This window comes from Simochromis diagramma, unplaced genomic scaffold, assembly GCF_900408965.1.
Source record: "Simochromis diagramma unplaced genomic scaffold, fSimDia1.1 OVJJ01000501.1, whole genome shotgun sequence".
Classification (NCBI taxonomy): domain Eukaryota; kingdom Metazoa; phylum Chordata; class Actinopteri; order Cichliformes; family Cichlidae; genus Simochromis; species Simochromis diagramma.
In genome coordinates, this window is record NW_024387320.1 from 2,535,400 (window position 1) to 2,550,969 (window position 15,570).

Here is a 15,570-nt window from a genome sequence, read left to right on the forward strand (position 1 = left end):
ATTGCTCAAATTGATCCCTTTTAACCTATCATGAAGCATTCCTTTCCTGATGGTAGTGGTCTCTCTCAAAATTATAATGCTCCCCCTTCCATAGATCATGAAGGATCACTGGTTTAATAAGTATAAAATTAATATGAATCACATACTGTCTTCACAGCCAATACCTCTCAGCCAAATTGAAGATCTATGTGAGACTTTAGATGAACGACCATCATGTGAGGGGATATCCTTTGGCAGAGTGATGTTTAATTCCCCACAGAAGAGATATAGAGACTCACTGAATTAATGTCATGTTGCAATTAAGCTCCTCTGTAGGCATGTGGTGACCCAACACCTTATTAAAACGATTTATGATGGTTTTTCCTTTAATTTGTCACGTGTGCATATAAGAACAGGAGAAAAATAAGGCAACAACTGTGGGACTGAGAATGCAAGACTGTGGAGACACATTGTCGTATATTATTAGAAAAAGCAGTAGGTTGAGTGTGTTTCTGTGTTTCAACCGTTAGCCAAGTTCCCAAAATAAAATAAAATACAGTTGAAGCACCTGGCATGAGCAGTATAATAATGACCCCCACCCACCACTCCCGTCTGGAACTTGAATACAAAAGAACGCTTTTTTTTACATGTCTGTCCAGAGCAGATGGCACTGATGTAGTGTGAAGGAAGTGTGTGTGTGTGTGTGTGTGTGTGGGGGTGGGGGGGGGGGGGGGGGGGGGGGGGGGGGGAGGCAGGTGTTTAAATGAATGTGTAGATGTATATCAAACAAAAACAAACAAAAAAAGCACACAGAAGCATCTTTTTGTCTGCTAGGACGTCTTTGTTTCTGCCTGATAAAAATCCGAACACACCTCGGCCCCTTCGAATGACAGCTCCTGGTATACTGTAAAAAGTAACAGCAATGTACTTACGCCTCAACAGTTAAGGACTTCTTTTATTGTTAGGTTGCTTTTCACTGTTGAAAGAAAAGCCCCAGTTTACAGTCTCAGAAAGTTGGCTCTAGTGCCAAGATTCTCAGGTGGTAGTGCAAGTGCTGGACTGGGGAACAAATGTGCATAGCTCTTATGCATATTACACTTATATGAGATAACTTGCAACACTCTCTAATGTGTAAAAACAATGGAAAACTAACATCACAGATACAAAGTAAGAAACAGACAGAAAACACCCTGGGACAGAAATAAAATAATAATGTGTGTCTGATACTGTTATTTCCTCTGACGGTAAAGTGTGACCAGTCACAGTCTGGAGCTCTGGAAAAATAAGATATTTAAGACCTGATAAAGTTGTGACAAAGAAACAGAAGGTGTTGGAAAGCATGCAGTGCTTTAAAAGTGACCTGCTAACAGTATTTTTCACCTGCTGAAAACACTGATGTGTGCTCAGTCACCCTAAAAGAGAAGCAGACAGATGATGGAGAGAAAGAGTGCTACATCAGTGAACAGACAAAAATACTCAAAGTAAGAGAGAACTAAATCAAAAGTGGGCAAAGAAGAAAAAAAGACAAGCACAATAAAAGAAGAGCAGTTTGAGAAATGTAAGGAGTGGGATATAACATGCCCAAAGAGACATAAGTTAGTGAGTCATTGTCTGTGCAAAGACTATCTTGTCTTCATGTTTTGCTTGTCCTCTGGGCTGACTATGACCTGAATTTGTCATATTATCAGTGCTGTCATGACAGTTCGTCTTCTGTTTGCACTTTAACTTACTTTGTAACAAATTATTATTCCTAAAAGTGTTAGCATCTTTTGATTTTTTATATTTCTACATGAGCTCTTTTGGTCTTCCGAGGCTTGGCCCTCCTGCTGTAGAGTCCCACTACTTTACATCACCCAAGCAGACCAGAATAAGTTTAGCAGCTGCCTTGTGATGTGATCTGTTTGGCTACGTTCCACTGAGAGGCAGATAGATTATGCACAGTCAGAAGAATTGATACACTCTGTTAGGACAGAAAAAAAAAACAGCACATAAAATATTGTGGTGTCTCGCACAACCCACCCCAGGGCTAAACAATGAGCAAATATCCTTCACAGCCAGGATGCTAAACGACTGCCTGCACACAACTGGGCAAAATGCTGACACAAACAAAAAAGGATGCAGCTTGGTTTAACAGCGTAAATCAGGATGCCATCATTCCCAAATTATTAAAACTGTTAACTAACTGAAAATTACCTGAGAAAATCATGTAGTCATTAAATGCCCACAAAGGTCAGGGCAGGAAGATTGGAAAGGTCGTGTAATGAAAACAAATAAAAGAAATTTGACTAATTAGTAAAATGATTGGCTATAAAAAGAAAGAGCATCCCAGAGAGGCTGATAGTTTCAGAAGTAACGATGGGAGACTTTTACCACTTTGTGAAAGAGCGAGTGGGAAAATTGTTCAGCAATTTCAGAATACTTTTTTAAATTTAAAATCAGCAAAGAATTTATTCTTTTATGTGCAAAGTTTAGAGCTGTACTAAACAAAATAATCACACTTGCTCTGCACTAATTGTTTGGCGTATGGAGTGCAGCATATTTTCTAGAATTATTGTCCTCAGTGAATTATAAATAAGCATAAAAGCAGCTCTTGATTTGTTTCTTATATTTTATTTTTGCTTTTGTGCCTTAAGGCAAAGCTACACAGATCTTTTTTATGTTTTTCTCTTCTTTGTTAAGCACATTAAGTTTACATAATAAAATGTGCTTTATAAATAAAATTGCTATAAAAAGTTGATATTTAGAGCACACATTACCGCTTCAACACACCTGAGGACATGGATGCTTCTTATTATCTGAGACATGTTTAATAAATGAATAGATAAATAAGATCTCAGTGTGCTAACTACTTTTTTTAAATGTAAGGCATTCTGGATAATAACTTTCTTCAAATTTATTCTGAACAAGTAAAATTCATAAGAGAACATCTGTGATGTTTGGAAGTGAAATGTGTTGAATCTCCATTCATCCTCATTACTTTTTAAAGGGTGTGTTTGTGGTTTAACTTTCCTCTCGCTGGGGTGTTGATGATTTCTCCAAAATGATTGAGTAGCAAAGTAAGCTAAGACCAAACTACACATATTTAATGTAGGGCACAAGTTTTTTTGGTTCAGTATCTTGGTGAAGAAAGCTGAAGAAGTCAGCTGACACTGTTTTGTTGCTGTGAGTATTTACAGTTATTACATGAAGATATCCTCCACTATGACCCAATGCTATCACGTTACATCTCTTTAACCTCATTATGCTAGACTGAAAACAAGATCACAGGCCAGATCCGATCACTGAGCACCTGCCCATATTCATTTGTTATCCAAAAATAGAACTACATCAGCTGGTGATTCAGCATAAGAGCTGCTGAGGAAACAAGCAATAAAGCAATAACAAATTCTGCTATTCCCCCTGTGATATCACTTTCCCTTCCAATGAGGGAGACAGCTTGGTCTGTGTAGCAGCTGCTACTGATAGACACTGGAGTTTGTACAGCTGTGGCCGGATGAACGTGTCAAAAAAAGGAAAAAAAAAAAAAGATTACTAGAACAAATCAAGGTGAAAATATGACAGTTGAAAAATGACAGTTCTGCTGCACACTGATGATATGTTCATACTTTTCAGCGATGAACTGTGAAAAGGTTTATACTTGACATTTTGGCCGAAAACGCACCCACACAGAGTGCTTCTTTGACATGATATGATTGAGTCAGCGTACACTCTCTGCTAAAGCTGAACAAATGTAAACATTGCATACGTTTGACCTAGCAGTCTCTATCGAGCTGGCCAAGTACAAAGCTGTGAAGCCGTGTGGGTGATAAATCCTCGACTGCTTTTGATAAAGTGTTGTCTCCTTATCTGAGTAACACCAGCTACTTTCTGACCAAGGCTCGTTTGCATATCATCCAAAAAAATCAACAGCGCGAGCCTGAGACCACAGCCCTAATAATAAATCTGGGTATCCACGCAAATCTCTGCTTGTCAGGAACAAGACTTAAAATAAATGACATGCACAGCTGCATCTTTAGGTAAATTTGTTTCTGTTTTTAATCAGAGGGCATTCTCTTATTTACTGTGTAAACTATCATGGCAGACTTACCCATGTGGGGCCCATGTGGGCACTTATGTGTGGGGTGTCTGGGGCCCTCCACAGTGGGCCCACATCGGCATAAATAGGACATGTTTAGCGGGATAGTGTTTTCACTCATTCACCAGATTGTCCTCCTCACTGAAGCATGGACAGCTTGCATTCAGAACTTGAATAAAAACAAATCTTATGTAAAAAAAAAAACACAAATGACGCAACATAATTTTTTTGAGCTAAAACATTACTAATGTTATTTTGCTGTTTCTGGCTTTCTCTCTTTGTCTCTAGGTTGCTTCCAGCTATGTAACGTCTTTCGCCAGAACATGGAGATAGACCAGTGTCTGCTGGAGTCTCTTCCCATTGGCCAGCGCCAGAGGCTGGTCAGGAGGATGCGCTGTGAACAAATAAGGGCGTACTATGAGAGAGAAAAGAGCCTTCAGCGCCAGCAAGGTGGAGTCAAGGTTCGAGCCCTGCCCACTCACTGCAAGAAGCACCACGTCCGCTTCAGGCCCGCCGATATTATACAGGATGCCATCGTTCATCATAATGACAAAGAAGGTGTGTGTTCGGATTTTTCTGCGAGTGGGCGTGTCTGCTTCTGGTTAACACGAGGGTGACAAGAGGGTAGCAGAGATGGCAATACCTGATTTTGAGAGCAAAGTGTTGAAAAAAATCCCACCTACATATGCTGTTCAGTGACACTGACAGAGAGCTAGATGACATAAGAATGTTCTTCAACAGATAAAGAAAGAACATGTGATACGGCTGTTTGATTGGCTGATAGTTAATAGTCCATCAAAGCATTTAAAAATGGTTAAAAACACTTTCTTGTGGCTTCAGAATGACTGTGATTTTACTGATGTCGGCGAAAAGCGCCGTTGTCTGCCCTCCTGTGTCGGTTTCTGTGTCTGAGAATGTTTCTTTGTTCCTGTCTGTGTGTGTTTATTTATCTGTTACCAGCCAGAGAAAAAGGAGTCTGCAAGCTTTCCTCAGACAATAAAAACACACTAACTTCTGATGCTGACATCATTCTGTCACAAAACAAGCCTCTTGAAATTTAAAGGGTATTCACATTTTACTCCAAAAGGCACATCTTTTTGTCCAACCTTACCATTTTTCTTTTTGTCTATGACAGTCACTTGCCAGTCACCGACACATCTGTCTGAGCATATCTCCGTCAGTCCTTCCGGCAGACTTTGCAGGTCACTGTGTTAATCTCTGCTCCCTGGCTGCCAGTAAGATTCAGCTGGGGTCTGTGGGAGCAGCTGGTGTGCCACTGCTAAAGCCAACCTGAAAACAGGGTTCATTGGCTTGGCATGGATCGCATACTCCTCTGCCTAATCACCTAAGCCCCACCATGGCGCTCAAGTGGTACCAGGCCGCCGTTTGTCTTGCTATGTGAGGGCTTTGTGACCATTTGGTGCTCAAAACAAGAACTGGCTCCGAATGAAACAAAATAGTAGATTCATGCAGAGGCGTCTGTAGATAAGGGAACACTTCATATCTTTATCTTTGAAGAAAAATACTGCTTTAAGATTCATCAGCTGTTCTTTTTATGCTAGCCTGTCTGGTTCTTTTGGGTCAGTGCCTCTGCGTAAGGATCTGTCCAAACCACTTAGAGTTAACACTTGGAAGTTGGATCCATCAGCACTCAGTACTGTATATCCTGACAATGCCTCTTCTTTAGTATTCTTCAGTGGTGCTGGTGCTCGAAGTGATACGTTTTTCTCACTATCTCTGCTCGTGTTAGCCTTTTTTATAAAGAGTGATAGGATTTGCTTCAGGCCAGGACTGTCCCCAGAGTAATGTGGGAACATATTTGGCACTGGCAAACTTAAACTTAGGGTTAGAAATTAGCAATAGCTATGAACTCTGTGTGCCGCACATCAGTTTCATGCTCTATACTGGAACTATAGCTATGTGTATCATGCCTGGCTGATTTCCAAAAAGCTGTTGTTGGGGTTTAAACACAGTCACCATTTAAGCAGTAGATCATATACTGTATGACTGCCAAAAAAAGCCAATATTTTAATTATTTTATGCTTTCAGCATTACGATTAAGCTATCATTTCATGGATCCCTTCTAGAGTATGCTCAAGTGATATACTTGTTAAAGATACACTTGTATCTTTAAAATGTCTGTTATCTTGAATACATTTAAATATCTCAACTTAATTTGTCAGCGCCGTCTGCTCCAGACGGTGATGATTATTGAAAAATAATTAAAGATGTTTAGGTGACTCATAGCTCTTTAAGAAACTGTGACTGAAAAAGACACAAAAAGAGAGATTAGCAAATAAGACTCAGCCTTAACTAAAAAATACAATTTAAAAAATCGAGGCACGAGGTGCTGAAACTTTGTCTGCTGACACGACAGCCAGATAATAAGAGATGCACACACAGTCTACACACACGCAGTCACAAAAGGATTTTGTTTTTCTTATCATTCGTCTTGTACAGGAAGTAAGATGAGGGAGAGAGAAGAGGGAAGGGCAAACACACTGAGAAAAGGGAACATTGGAAAATGGATAAAGCTAAATAACAGCAGCAAAGATGCTTTTGGATTACGAAGGATATCGCAGGGTTAAGGTTAGATATACCACGGACACACAGCTCTAGCTGTAGATCTGAGAATACTGCACGTCATCTTCGTTCACGGGTTTATCTGTCATATGCAAACATCTGGCTCACTTGTGTTTTGACATTTGATGAAACTGCTTCTTTTTTTTTTAAAGCAATCATCAGAATGTGAAGCTGTTGCTCTCGTAACCATGGAACCTACTACTAATATTTACCATGTCTTAACTCTCCAAAAATGCTATTTAATGACATTTTGTGCTGGTTTCTCCAACTTTGGTTATCAAATCTTGAGAGGTTTTTGGTACCTCTTTTTGATTGGTACAATTCCAAAACTCATCTTAAGACATCTGTGGACTGTATCCGCATCTTTCTTTAAAAACCGAAATCTCATGAGCTCCAGTTTTGCACTGTGCACCCCATTCATATATCAGATCTTACACAGAAAATCACCAGTACTTTGTTGTGTTAGAACAATTTGCTGTTTTCTAATGATTATTGTTGTTTTGCATGCATGTGTATGTGTGAAGCCTGCAGCTCTGCTTTAGAACATCCATTCTTTAGACCAGTACTGTTTAATGGCTTGTCATTTAAGACATTCATAGCCTCATGATCCTTTAGTGTCTCTTGTATCCTGGCCTTTTTAGCTGCCGCAGACCTCGGGTCAAACCTACTTTTCTCCTGCTGGCAGTAAAGATTACCTGTATTATGCAACCGTATGCATTCACAGTCCCCTCAGTGGGGACTCCAACTCAAGTCAGAAATATTGTTATTTGGATCGGTCTCTGCACCAGTGGGCGAGCGTGTTTCCCCTGTGCCTGTGCTGCGTGTCTGTTCAGTGTGCACTATATGGAAGTGTAATTACTGTGTGAAGTGTGTCTGAATGGCCATCTTTCATTATTGATCAATGTGTATAGATCCATCCTGCAGGCACAGCACAGGGACTCATAGTGCAATCACTTCTCCACAGTGAGGAAGTCGGGAAAGTGGAGGTAATAAAAGCTTCCAGTCATGTGGAGTGTTTTGGAGCACTCCTTAGAAACATATCACACCTAAAGTACTAAACACCATGTGTTTATATCAGTGAAGCAAAGCTTCAATACAAAGTTTAAGGAATCCACTTGACACTGCCCGCGAAATACATTTTAACTCAAAGGAATTCTCTGTTATATCCATAATCATAACTATATCCATCTGTTATCATTAGATACTGTGTGCTGGATGTGCTGGACCACAGTTGAAGTCACTGTGATGTGTAGTGTAGTCTTATGGGAAGTTTCAGACACTTAGCTCTGTTCTGTTAGCCTTCCATCTATATATAATCTCCCCTAGGTGGTGAAACTTAACCAAAGGGGAAGAAAAATAAGTAAATATGTTAGGGATGTTAGGGAACATCACTTGATATCTCCCTCAGTGCACCACACTGGGATTAAAAGGGTGTCAGACATCTGTCATGTTTTTGACAGAACAGGGCCTAGGCCCACAGAGCTGATAGAAAAAGAAGCCCTTTTTTTTTGCCATCCTTCATAAATGTGCTTTAATGACAACTTTTGTCATATTGCAATGAAACTTTACACTGGAATTCATACTTTTCTGACCTTCTAATATTAAATGTATACTTCATTTGATGAGTCATCATGAATGTCCCTACAGAGGCTCATCCAGACAGGTAAAATGAGCAAAGGATGTGAATGTTATGAAGTCATTTCTTACAGTTGTGCTCGGTTTGAAGATGGAATTTAATTTAGATGTTTTTTTCTATGTTTGAGTATTTTAATTAAAATTACACAAAGGAAGAGAAGTACACATAATGACAGTTTCCCCTAAAATGGCCGGCTGTAAAAACGGATTAAAATGCATTCACATTCAATTTGCGGTCCCACTTTCCCTTTACTGTCACAAATAAGCAATTTCAATTTTTCTTTTTTTTCTTTTTGCAGGCATGATTTTACGAGGAGAATTCCAGTGCTTCATTGTAGAAAAAAGAAAGCGAGATAAAATATGCACCAGCACCATTTGTCTGAGAGTTGTTTTTTAGAGTAATGTGTTTCTTTCACTGGAGGACGCAACTTAAACAAAGTTGCAAGTCAACATTTATGGAGGGGTTTTGTCTATTAAATACTTCAAATACTGTGAGCGTGCATTGCCCCCCCTTCGGTGGCATTTATTACATGGTTACAGAAGCTGAATTCCATTACATGGCCTTTTCTGGGGATAAGTAGGCAGTGGTACCCTGTTCCCTCTTACAAGACTCATTATCTATTTGAAAACTCTACACTTGTGTTTTTCCATCATGAATGAAACAAAGGAGGAATGAAAAACTCATTTCAAAAACATGGGGCAGTGAGGTGAGACGGCCCCCCGTTTGTGATCATGACTCTGTGATAAGGACCCAAGAGACAGACGCATTTATAAGAGTAAGGGATTTGAACGTAATCTCATATAGAGCTGCCAAGGAATGATAGTTTACATGAGAAGAATGTGTCTGGTTGCCATATGAAGAAAATTGGCAATGCTGATGTAAGTGGCACATTATGGAGCACACATTACAGAGATTTGATCAGATTCATAGAATGTCACGGTGCAGCAAGAGAAAGAAGAGCCACAGAATTGAAAAGAGAGCCATGAGAAAAGTACATCCAACCTTGCACTGTATCTGCACAACAGTCAGCGTGAGGCATTGTATCTATTTCAAGCAGTTCCAGTTCAACAATATGTAAATCTAATTTTCCTGAGTGGAGAACTGCTTTTTGTAACAGTGAATTGCACATACTTTGCAATTTACTGTGTAGGCAAAAGGTCCTGAAGGTGCTGAACACAAGCATGAGTTAATATCTAAATGAAAGCATGGATTTTCAGGAGAGTTACTGATTAACTTCGTGTACAGTTTTATGCATTGGATGTAGCTGTATTTATAATATCTTACTGTAGGGATGTAGCTGTGAAGTATTTTTTCCATGGAAGAAGAAGAAGAAGGCCAATAAGATGTCACAGGTTTGGCTTTTAAGAATCTGAGTAGTTATCAAGGTCATAATCCTCTATTCGTGTCCACATGTCAATCTGTAGCTAATTTAGATTTCTCTCTCCTCTTTCTCTCTCTCTCCGTCGTGCTTACTCTTTTTCTATCAGGTCCTATGTGGTTGCCATGGAAACTGCACATACGTCTTGAACAGCTGTTTTGTGGTTGTCCAGAAAAGATAGTTGACTTTAGTTTTTGCGCACTCTTCATTTCACTGCCTGATTGAAGGGTGGCACACTTACATACACCGACTCACATATAAAAATTAATAAATATATAAAGACAGTTAATGTTGTGGCTGTACTGTGAGATAAATATATAGCTGCCACAACTCCAGGGTTCCTTTTGCATTTTAGTTACGTGATAATGTGGCATCACCTCATAATGTAAAACAGCTTGTCGTTAGTAGCTTTAAGACAAACAGTGTAATGTATCCCTTTTGCTATTGACTTGACAAATGGCTTTCTCCTTTTGTAGTTAAAATCCCATTACCTAAGCTGATTATTGGGATTATAGAGTTATCGAGAACTAATTTAGTCTGTCAAGCCATGATTTAAACTATGGATTTACACTGTTTCATCCTTCTTCAATAAACTTTGCTTGTGTTAATCGTTACTTCTGTGTAGGCAGGACTTTGACAGATCCTTTGCAAAGATGATTCCATAGAAACAAATGGGGGATAAAATTCAATACATTCAGGTTTTTTTGGAAGCTCATGGTATTAAATTTGACTTTCCCCTGCCTACTGTTTCTGCACTTAGTTATTGTAAAGACTTAGTGACATAAAGAGGGAATGTTGCACTAAAAAGACTCAAACTTTGGGTGACACCTACCTGAGCTGTCTAAATCAGGCTTCTGAAGTTCTGTATAAACTTTATCTGAACTTTGGATTATACCATGTTTATGCTGAGAACAAAGTCTTGGGGTTTTGTTTGCTATTGTCTTCCATTATTTGACGTACGTTAGACAGGGATAATTGGATGCCCCTAGTTTGACTTGACAGGAATATTGCCTACAGGAACCAAAACTTGTTTCAGTGTTCATAGATAGATAGATAGATAGATAGATAGATAGATACTTTATTGATCCCACAAGGGAAATTGTTGTGTTACAGCAGCATTATAAAGTATAAAGTATAAAAATAGTACAGTCTGCAATAAACATCAGTTAAGTTAAAGTGCCAAAGGCACCTGGTAAGAGCCTTATGCTTTGGAGATATATACAGTAATGATCAAAAGCAAAAAAAGTACAAATGAAGTTAGTTTAAAAAAACAGCGAAAGTAAGACATTGTAAGAAAGCAGTGCAAATTACAATAATGAATAATAACTGTTATATTAATCTAAGCTACATAAAGGTATAATACAAAATGTGTTTGGGATCATAAGACACACAAAGCATTTTTAAATGAAAGCCTTCAATATTAGTGATATTTAGCATAGCTGGCAGCTTTACTACTAATGCACACAACAGATGGACACGCGTGCAACAGTACTATTGATTCCCGATGGCCATATTGTCGGACAAACATTTTTTCCCCATTTGCTACTTGATGACATTATGAACCACTTGACCCTTGACCTGTCTGCAGCTGTGGGCCATAAAATTCAGGCAGGTTGAATGAAAGCTCCTTATTAACTAACTCCATCAGTTGGGTCATTTTAAAACCCGAGTCTATCCTAACCAGGAAAAATACCAACCTTCAATATACCAACTTTTACCATTTGTGAATCACAAGATGCTTTACATTCTTAAAAACTGCCCTTCTGAGTTCACTGATGAGTTGTGATATATTGTTTAATAGACAAGAAAGCAGGAACATTATCAATTCCCCCGTAACTAATTCAGCTTTAGATGTACTTTAATTGATGTTTTACAGTCTTGCGTCTCCACAGCATATGGAGACTTGAGGAGATAATTATGCTGATTGGATCCAGCGCTGGTCTGTTTATTACTCATCAACCACTTAAATGCTATTAAGCACTGCAGCCATGAGAAGAATGGAAAAACATTCTTTGTATAATGTCTGTCTTGCTTGATATGCGTGCATGTGCCTCCACAATGATAGGCCAACCAAGTGATTAGTGAATATCCTCTTCTTCCATCTCACCCTTTCCCCTTTCTTATACCAACACATGAACCCTCTGCACACCAACCCCCTGCATGTCCTCCTGCGTTACATCCATCAACCTTTCCTGCAGTCGTCTTTTCCTCCTTTCTGACGACTCCATGGACAACATGCTTTTCTCAATATATCCACTATCCCTGCTCTGTATGTGTCCCAAATAATCTCAGCCTTTAACTTTGTCTTCAAACTGCTCAGCCTAAGTTGTCACTCTCATATACTCATTTCTAATCTTGTTTTCAGGTCTGCCATGTCCAAACCATACATCATATTACGTTAGATTGATAAATGTTTAAATTATTGAGATTTTTTTTTTACTTTGCTTAATATCTGAAGATAATTCTGAATTTTTATTGCCAACCAGCTCATTGTTAATTGTTCCCTGATTTCTGATTTGGTGTTTTAGTTCGTTAACATATACTGTAGTTGTGGATGGTGTGTAAATGCACGATGCACACTTCAAACAGTTATCTGTGTTTATAAAATCCACATATTTATCGCAGGTGAATCCATTTGCAATGCTAGTAAATTTTAAGACAGTAATGTTTAACAGATCCTTTCCTTTAGATTTTAGCAAAAACTTTAAAGTGTAATATTTTGCCATGGCTCGGTGTGGATGTTCATGTATGTGCTAATGCAACAGACTGTATGCGTTTGTGTATGTGGCATATGTGGTGGGATTGTGTGACAGTGTTGGTATAAGGTCTTCCTCGGTTCAGTCAGCAGCCGTCTAGTGCTGTCAGTGTCACTGAATTCACATGTGTCCAAACTACAGCGCTCCACCTGCCTTTCTTGTTTGACTATCAGTCTCTATTCATCTGTCGCACACCCCAGTGTCCTGTCGCTCTCGCTCTGTCACTGTGTGCTGCTACGTTCACACTTATTTCTTTAAAAACACATCAAATTTATAGCAAAATCTTGGGACCCTGCTTATCTGTGTTAACCATGTCTGCTTATCTGTTTATGTCTGACTGTGTCAGCTTGTTTGTAATGGTTTATGTTTCCTTTTAGTAGATCTGTGTCAGTGTATTATTGGGTTGCGTGGCTCGCTGTTGCCCCAGCAGCAGGTCAGAAAACAGGGGTTACCAAACATGCACGCACAACTTAACACTGATCCGCACTGACGTAACAAGGACAGTCAGAGGACACTCACTCGACACACATCGGTTTTCATAGTGATGCCTGTGTTTGCGTATGTGTCTACTGTGCTTGCCTTAAGCACGCTGCCTGTCCTCGCAAACAGCAGGTGCTAACATATGGATGTTTGGTGTGTTGCAGTGTTGCGCCTCCTGAAAGAAGGTGTTGACCCCAACACTCCCATTTCCTCTGGGGGATCCTTGCTACACTTGGTAAGATATGTCCCTAACAGGAAGTGGCATTTTTAACACTCACATTCATCTTCCCTGGAATTCCTGCATTTCTAATGCACAGATTTAAAAAATCAGGACATTGTTTTGTGTCCTCACAGAATGATATTGTCACTCATATAAATGTAACATGTTTATACTTATAACCGTTCTCCATGCCTTTATTTTTGCAAAAATGTATTACATTCCTCCGTGACAGTGGCAAAATTTTATTTACTACTGCTGGACATTTTTCCATATTTGCAACTTATTAGTGTATGTGCACTTAACCACTCCTGTGGTTCCAATAAATCTAACAATACTGTAATTTCCTTCTTTTTGCATTCTGCAGTGTGCCCGCCATGACAATGTCTTTGCAGCAGAACTTCTGATTGAACGAGGCTTGAGCGTCAACCTGCAGGACGAAGACCTGTGGACAGCCCTACATGTAGCCTGTGTGTGTGACCATGCTGATATGGTGCTGCTGCTGCTGGTGGTGAGAAACACACATTCAAACATGACCATGCAGTATATTGGAAGGAAAAAAGAAAACATACAGAGACATTCAAGGACACACGTTTTGGCTGTAGTTGTAATTTTCTGGTTGATCTTTGCAATTCCAAGTGTGTCAGCTACAAATTAGATTAGTGTGTTGGACCTGGTTGGTACTCACGCTTCATTTAGAAGTAGCTTTGAACTACTGGCTCACATTAGTCATCAAGAATTTTCTGTCCAAGTGGAGCATCTTCCATTGATGAGGGGTTTTGTGTGGCTGAGGATCTGAAACAGAGCTTTTTATTTTTTCACAAATCCGGTTGAATCTCCGAAAATTAGGATATGTGGAATTCGGCATTTGCATCATATCAAAGAGAGAGACTATTCTGTGGAGAATGTCTTGACAAGAGCCCTGGTTGTACTGATTAGGTCCATAATGAGAGCAGTGCCAGCTGTAAAGGAGGGCATGCACATGAAGCCCAGTCACTGAGTGGGCTGAGTTTGCTGCGCTGGTGTTGATTAGACGCAGAGAGGGTTGCATGTGGTGTAGAACTGTGTAGAATCCAGTGGATTCTGGTTCTGCTGATTGGGTCCTGAGTGATTGGTGTTTCCTGTCTGTGGGAAAGGGAAGAGATTTTCCTGGGAGGAATGTGTACGTTTGAAGTATTTCCCAGGAAAAAAGAATACAGATAATTAATAGTGTTTGTGTATTTGCGTGCATTTAATATCCCTACAAGCATGTGGGGTGCCTAGTTTGTTTAGGGAGGGTGTCCTGTATGTATGTCAAATGCACTTTAATGCAGTGACTTGTGTTTTCAGGGGCTTTCATGATGGGCAATGCCATGGGAGAGAAAGAGAGAGAGACAGAGATTGATTCTGTACTTTTCCCGTTCGCTATCAGGAAAGAACTAGTTCCTCATAAATTGGGCCATATTGACGCATAACTCTGCTCTGTTGGAAGAGAACAGGGGAAGAGGGAAGAAAAAGGAAGAACATTTGTTAGAAATGAAAAACTATGAGAAGTTCAGACATTTTTACAGCTTACCAACACAAAGTACAGTAAAGACTTGAGCCGTCCCTCATTTCTTTATATTTTGCTAGGAAAATGGGTGCAGAAATTTATTGAAATATTAAGACACAAGGGATCACAGTAAATTAAACAAACTTTGACTTTGTGTGATTTTAGCTTGAGCATTATTATTTGGTGTTATGTGTATTTTGTTCTTGTAAATTTATTTGTCAGGTCTTTTCTGGAATTCTTAAGTGCATTCAGACACTGTTCATCTGCTGCAGACTGGTTTTTAGACCTGCAACCTATTTTGTCCTCAACTTGTCCTCTGATTTTTTAATTTATCACGGGTTAAAAAATACTATTTTATGCTCTTCAAATTTTGTTATATTTGAAATTTTTTGTAGATTCAGTTAAAGAAACAGGAATAAACGATGTTGTTTTTGCAACAGGTTTCTAGTAATAAAGTATATAATAATAATATTTAAAATGAGTTCTTTGGTAAGCTGTCTGTTATGTGTAGACACATGAGTTAGGTTGCTTTTTATGCTTAGTAGTGTTAAGTGGTGTAATAAGCCAGAAAAAAAACATTCCTCTGAAAACAGTACAAGGATTGGACTGAAATTGAGTGAAAAAGCAGCCAATGTCCAAAGAAAAACCTTGAAAGACCTTCAGAAAACCTGGAGAAATGCTCAGGACCACTTTACTCTTTTGGAACCCAAAAAAGAAATGAGGGCTAGCTCAAGACTTTTGCACAGTACTGTATTTGGCTTTGCTTGTGCTTTCTGTGAGCGTGTCCCTGCGCATGCTCGTGACAACATTTGGGTGAAAGGAAGAAACACTTTCAAACATTTGAGTTTTCAAAATGGTGCAAATTTCCTTGGGGTGAATTTTTCACTTCATAGTAAGACAAACGCTCGAGTTTCTTTTTTCTGCTATGAACAGCA

At 39.2% G+C, this 15,570-nt stretch overlaps 1 protein-coding gene across 5 annotated transcripts in view; it reads left to right on the top strand.

The window, feature by feature from the left end:
- myo16 (myosin XVI) overlaps positions 1 to 15,570 on the top strand; it is a 104,373-nt gene that overhangs the window by 21,143 nt on the left and 67,660 nt on the right. For all 5 annotated transcript variants that reach the window (XR_005692196.1, XM_040005452.1, XM_040005453.1 and 2 more), the window contains exons 2-4: positions 4,343 to 4,612; positions 13,052 to 13,122; positions 13,472 to 13,615. Coding sequence is in view for 4 of the 5 variants with exons in the window: in XM_040005450.1 (XP_039861384.1) it covers positions 4,343 to 4,612; positions 13,052 to 13,122; positions 13,472 to 13,615 (485 nt within the window). In the remaining variant the exon portion in view is untranslated. The remainder of the gene's footprint in view (positions 1 to 4,342; positions 4,613 to 13,051; positions 13,123 to 13,471; positions 13,616 to 15,570) is intronic.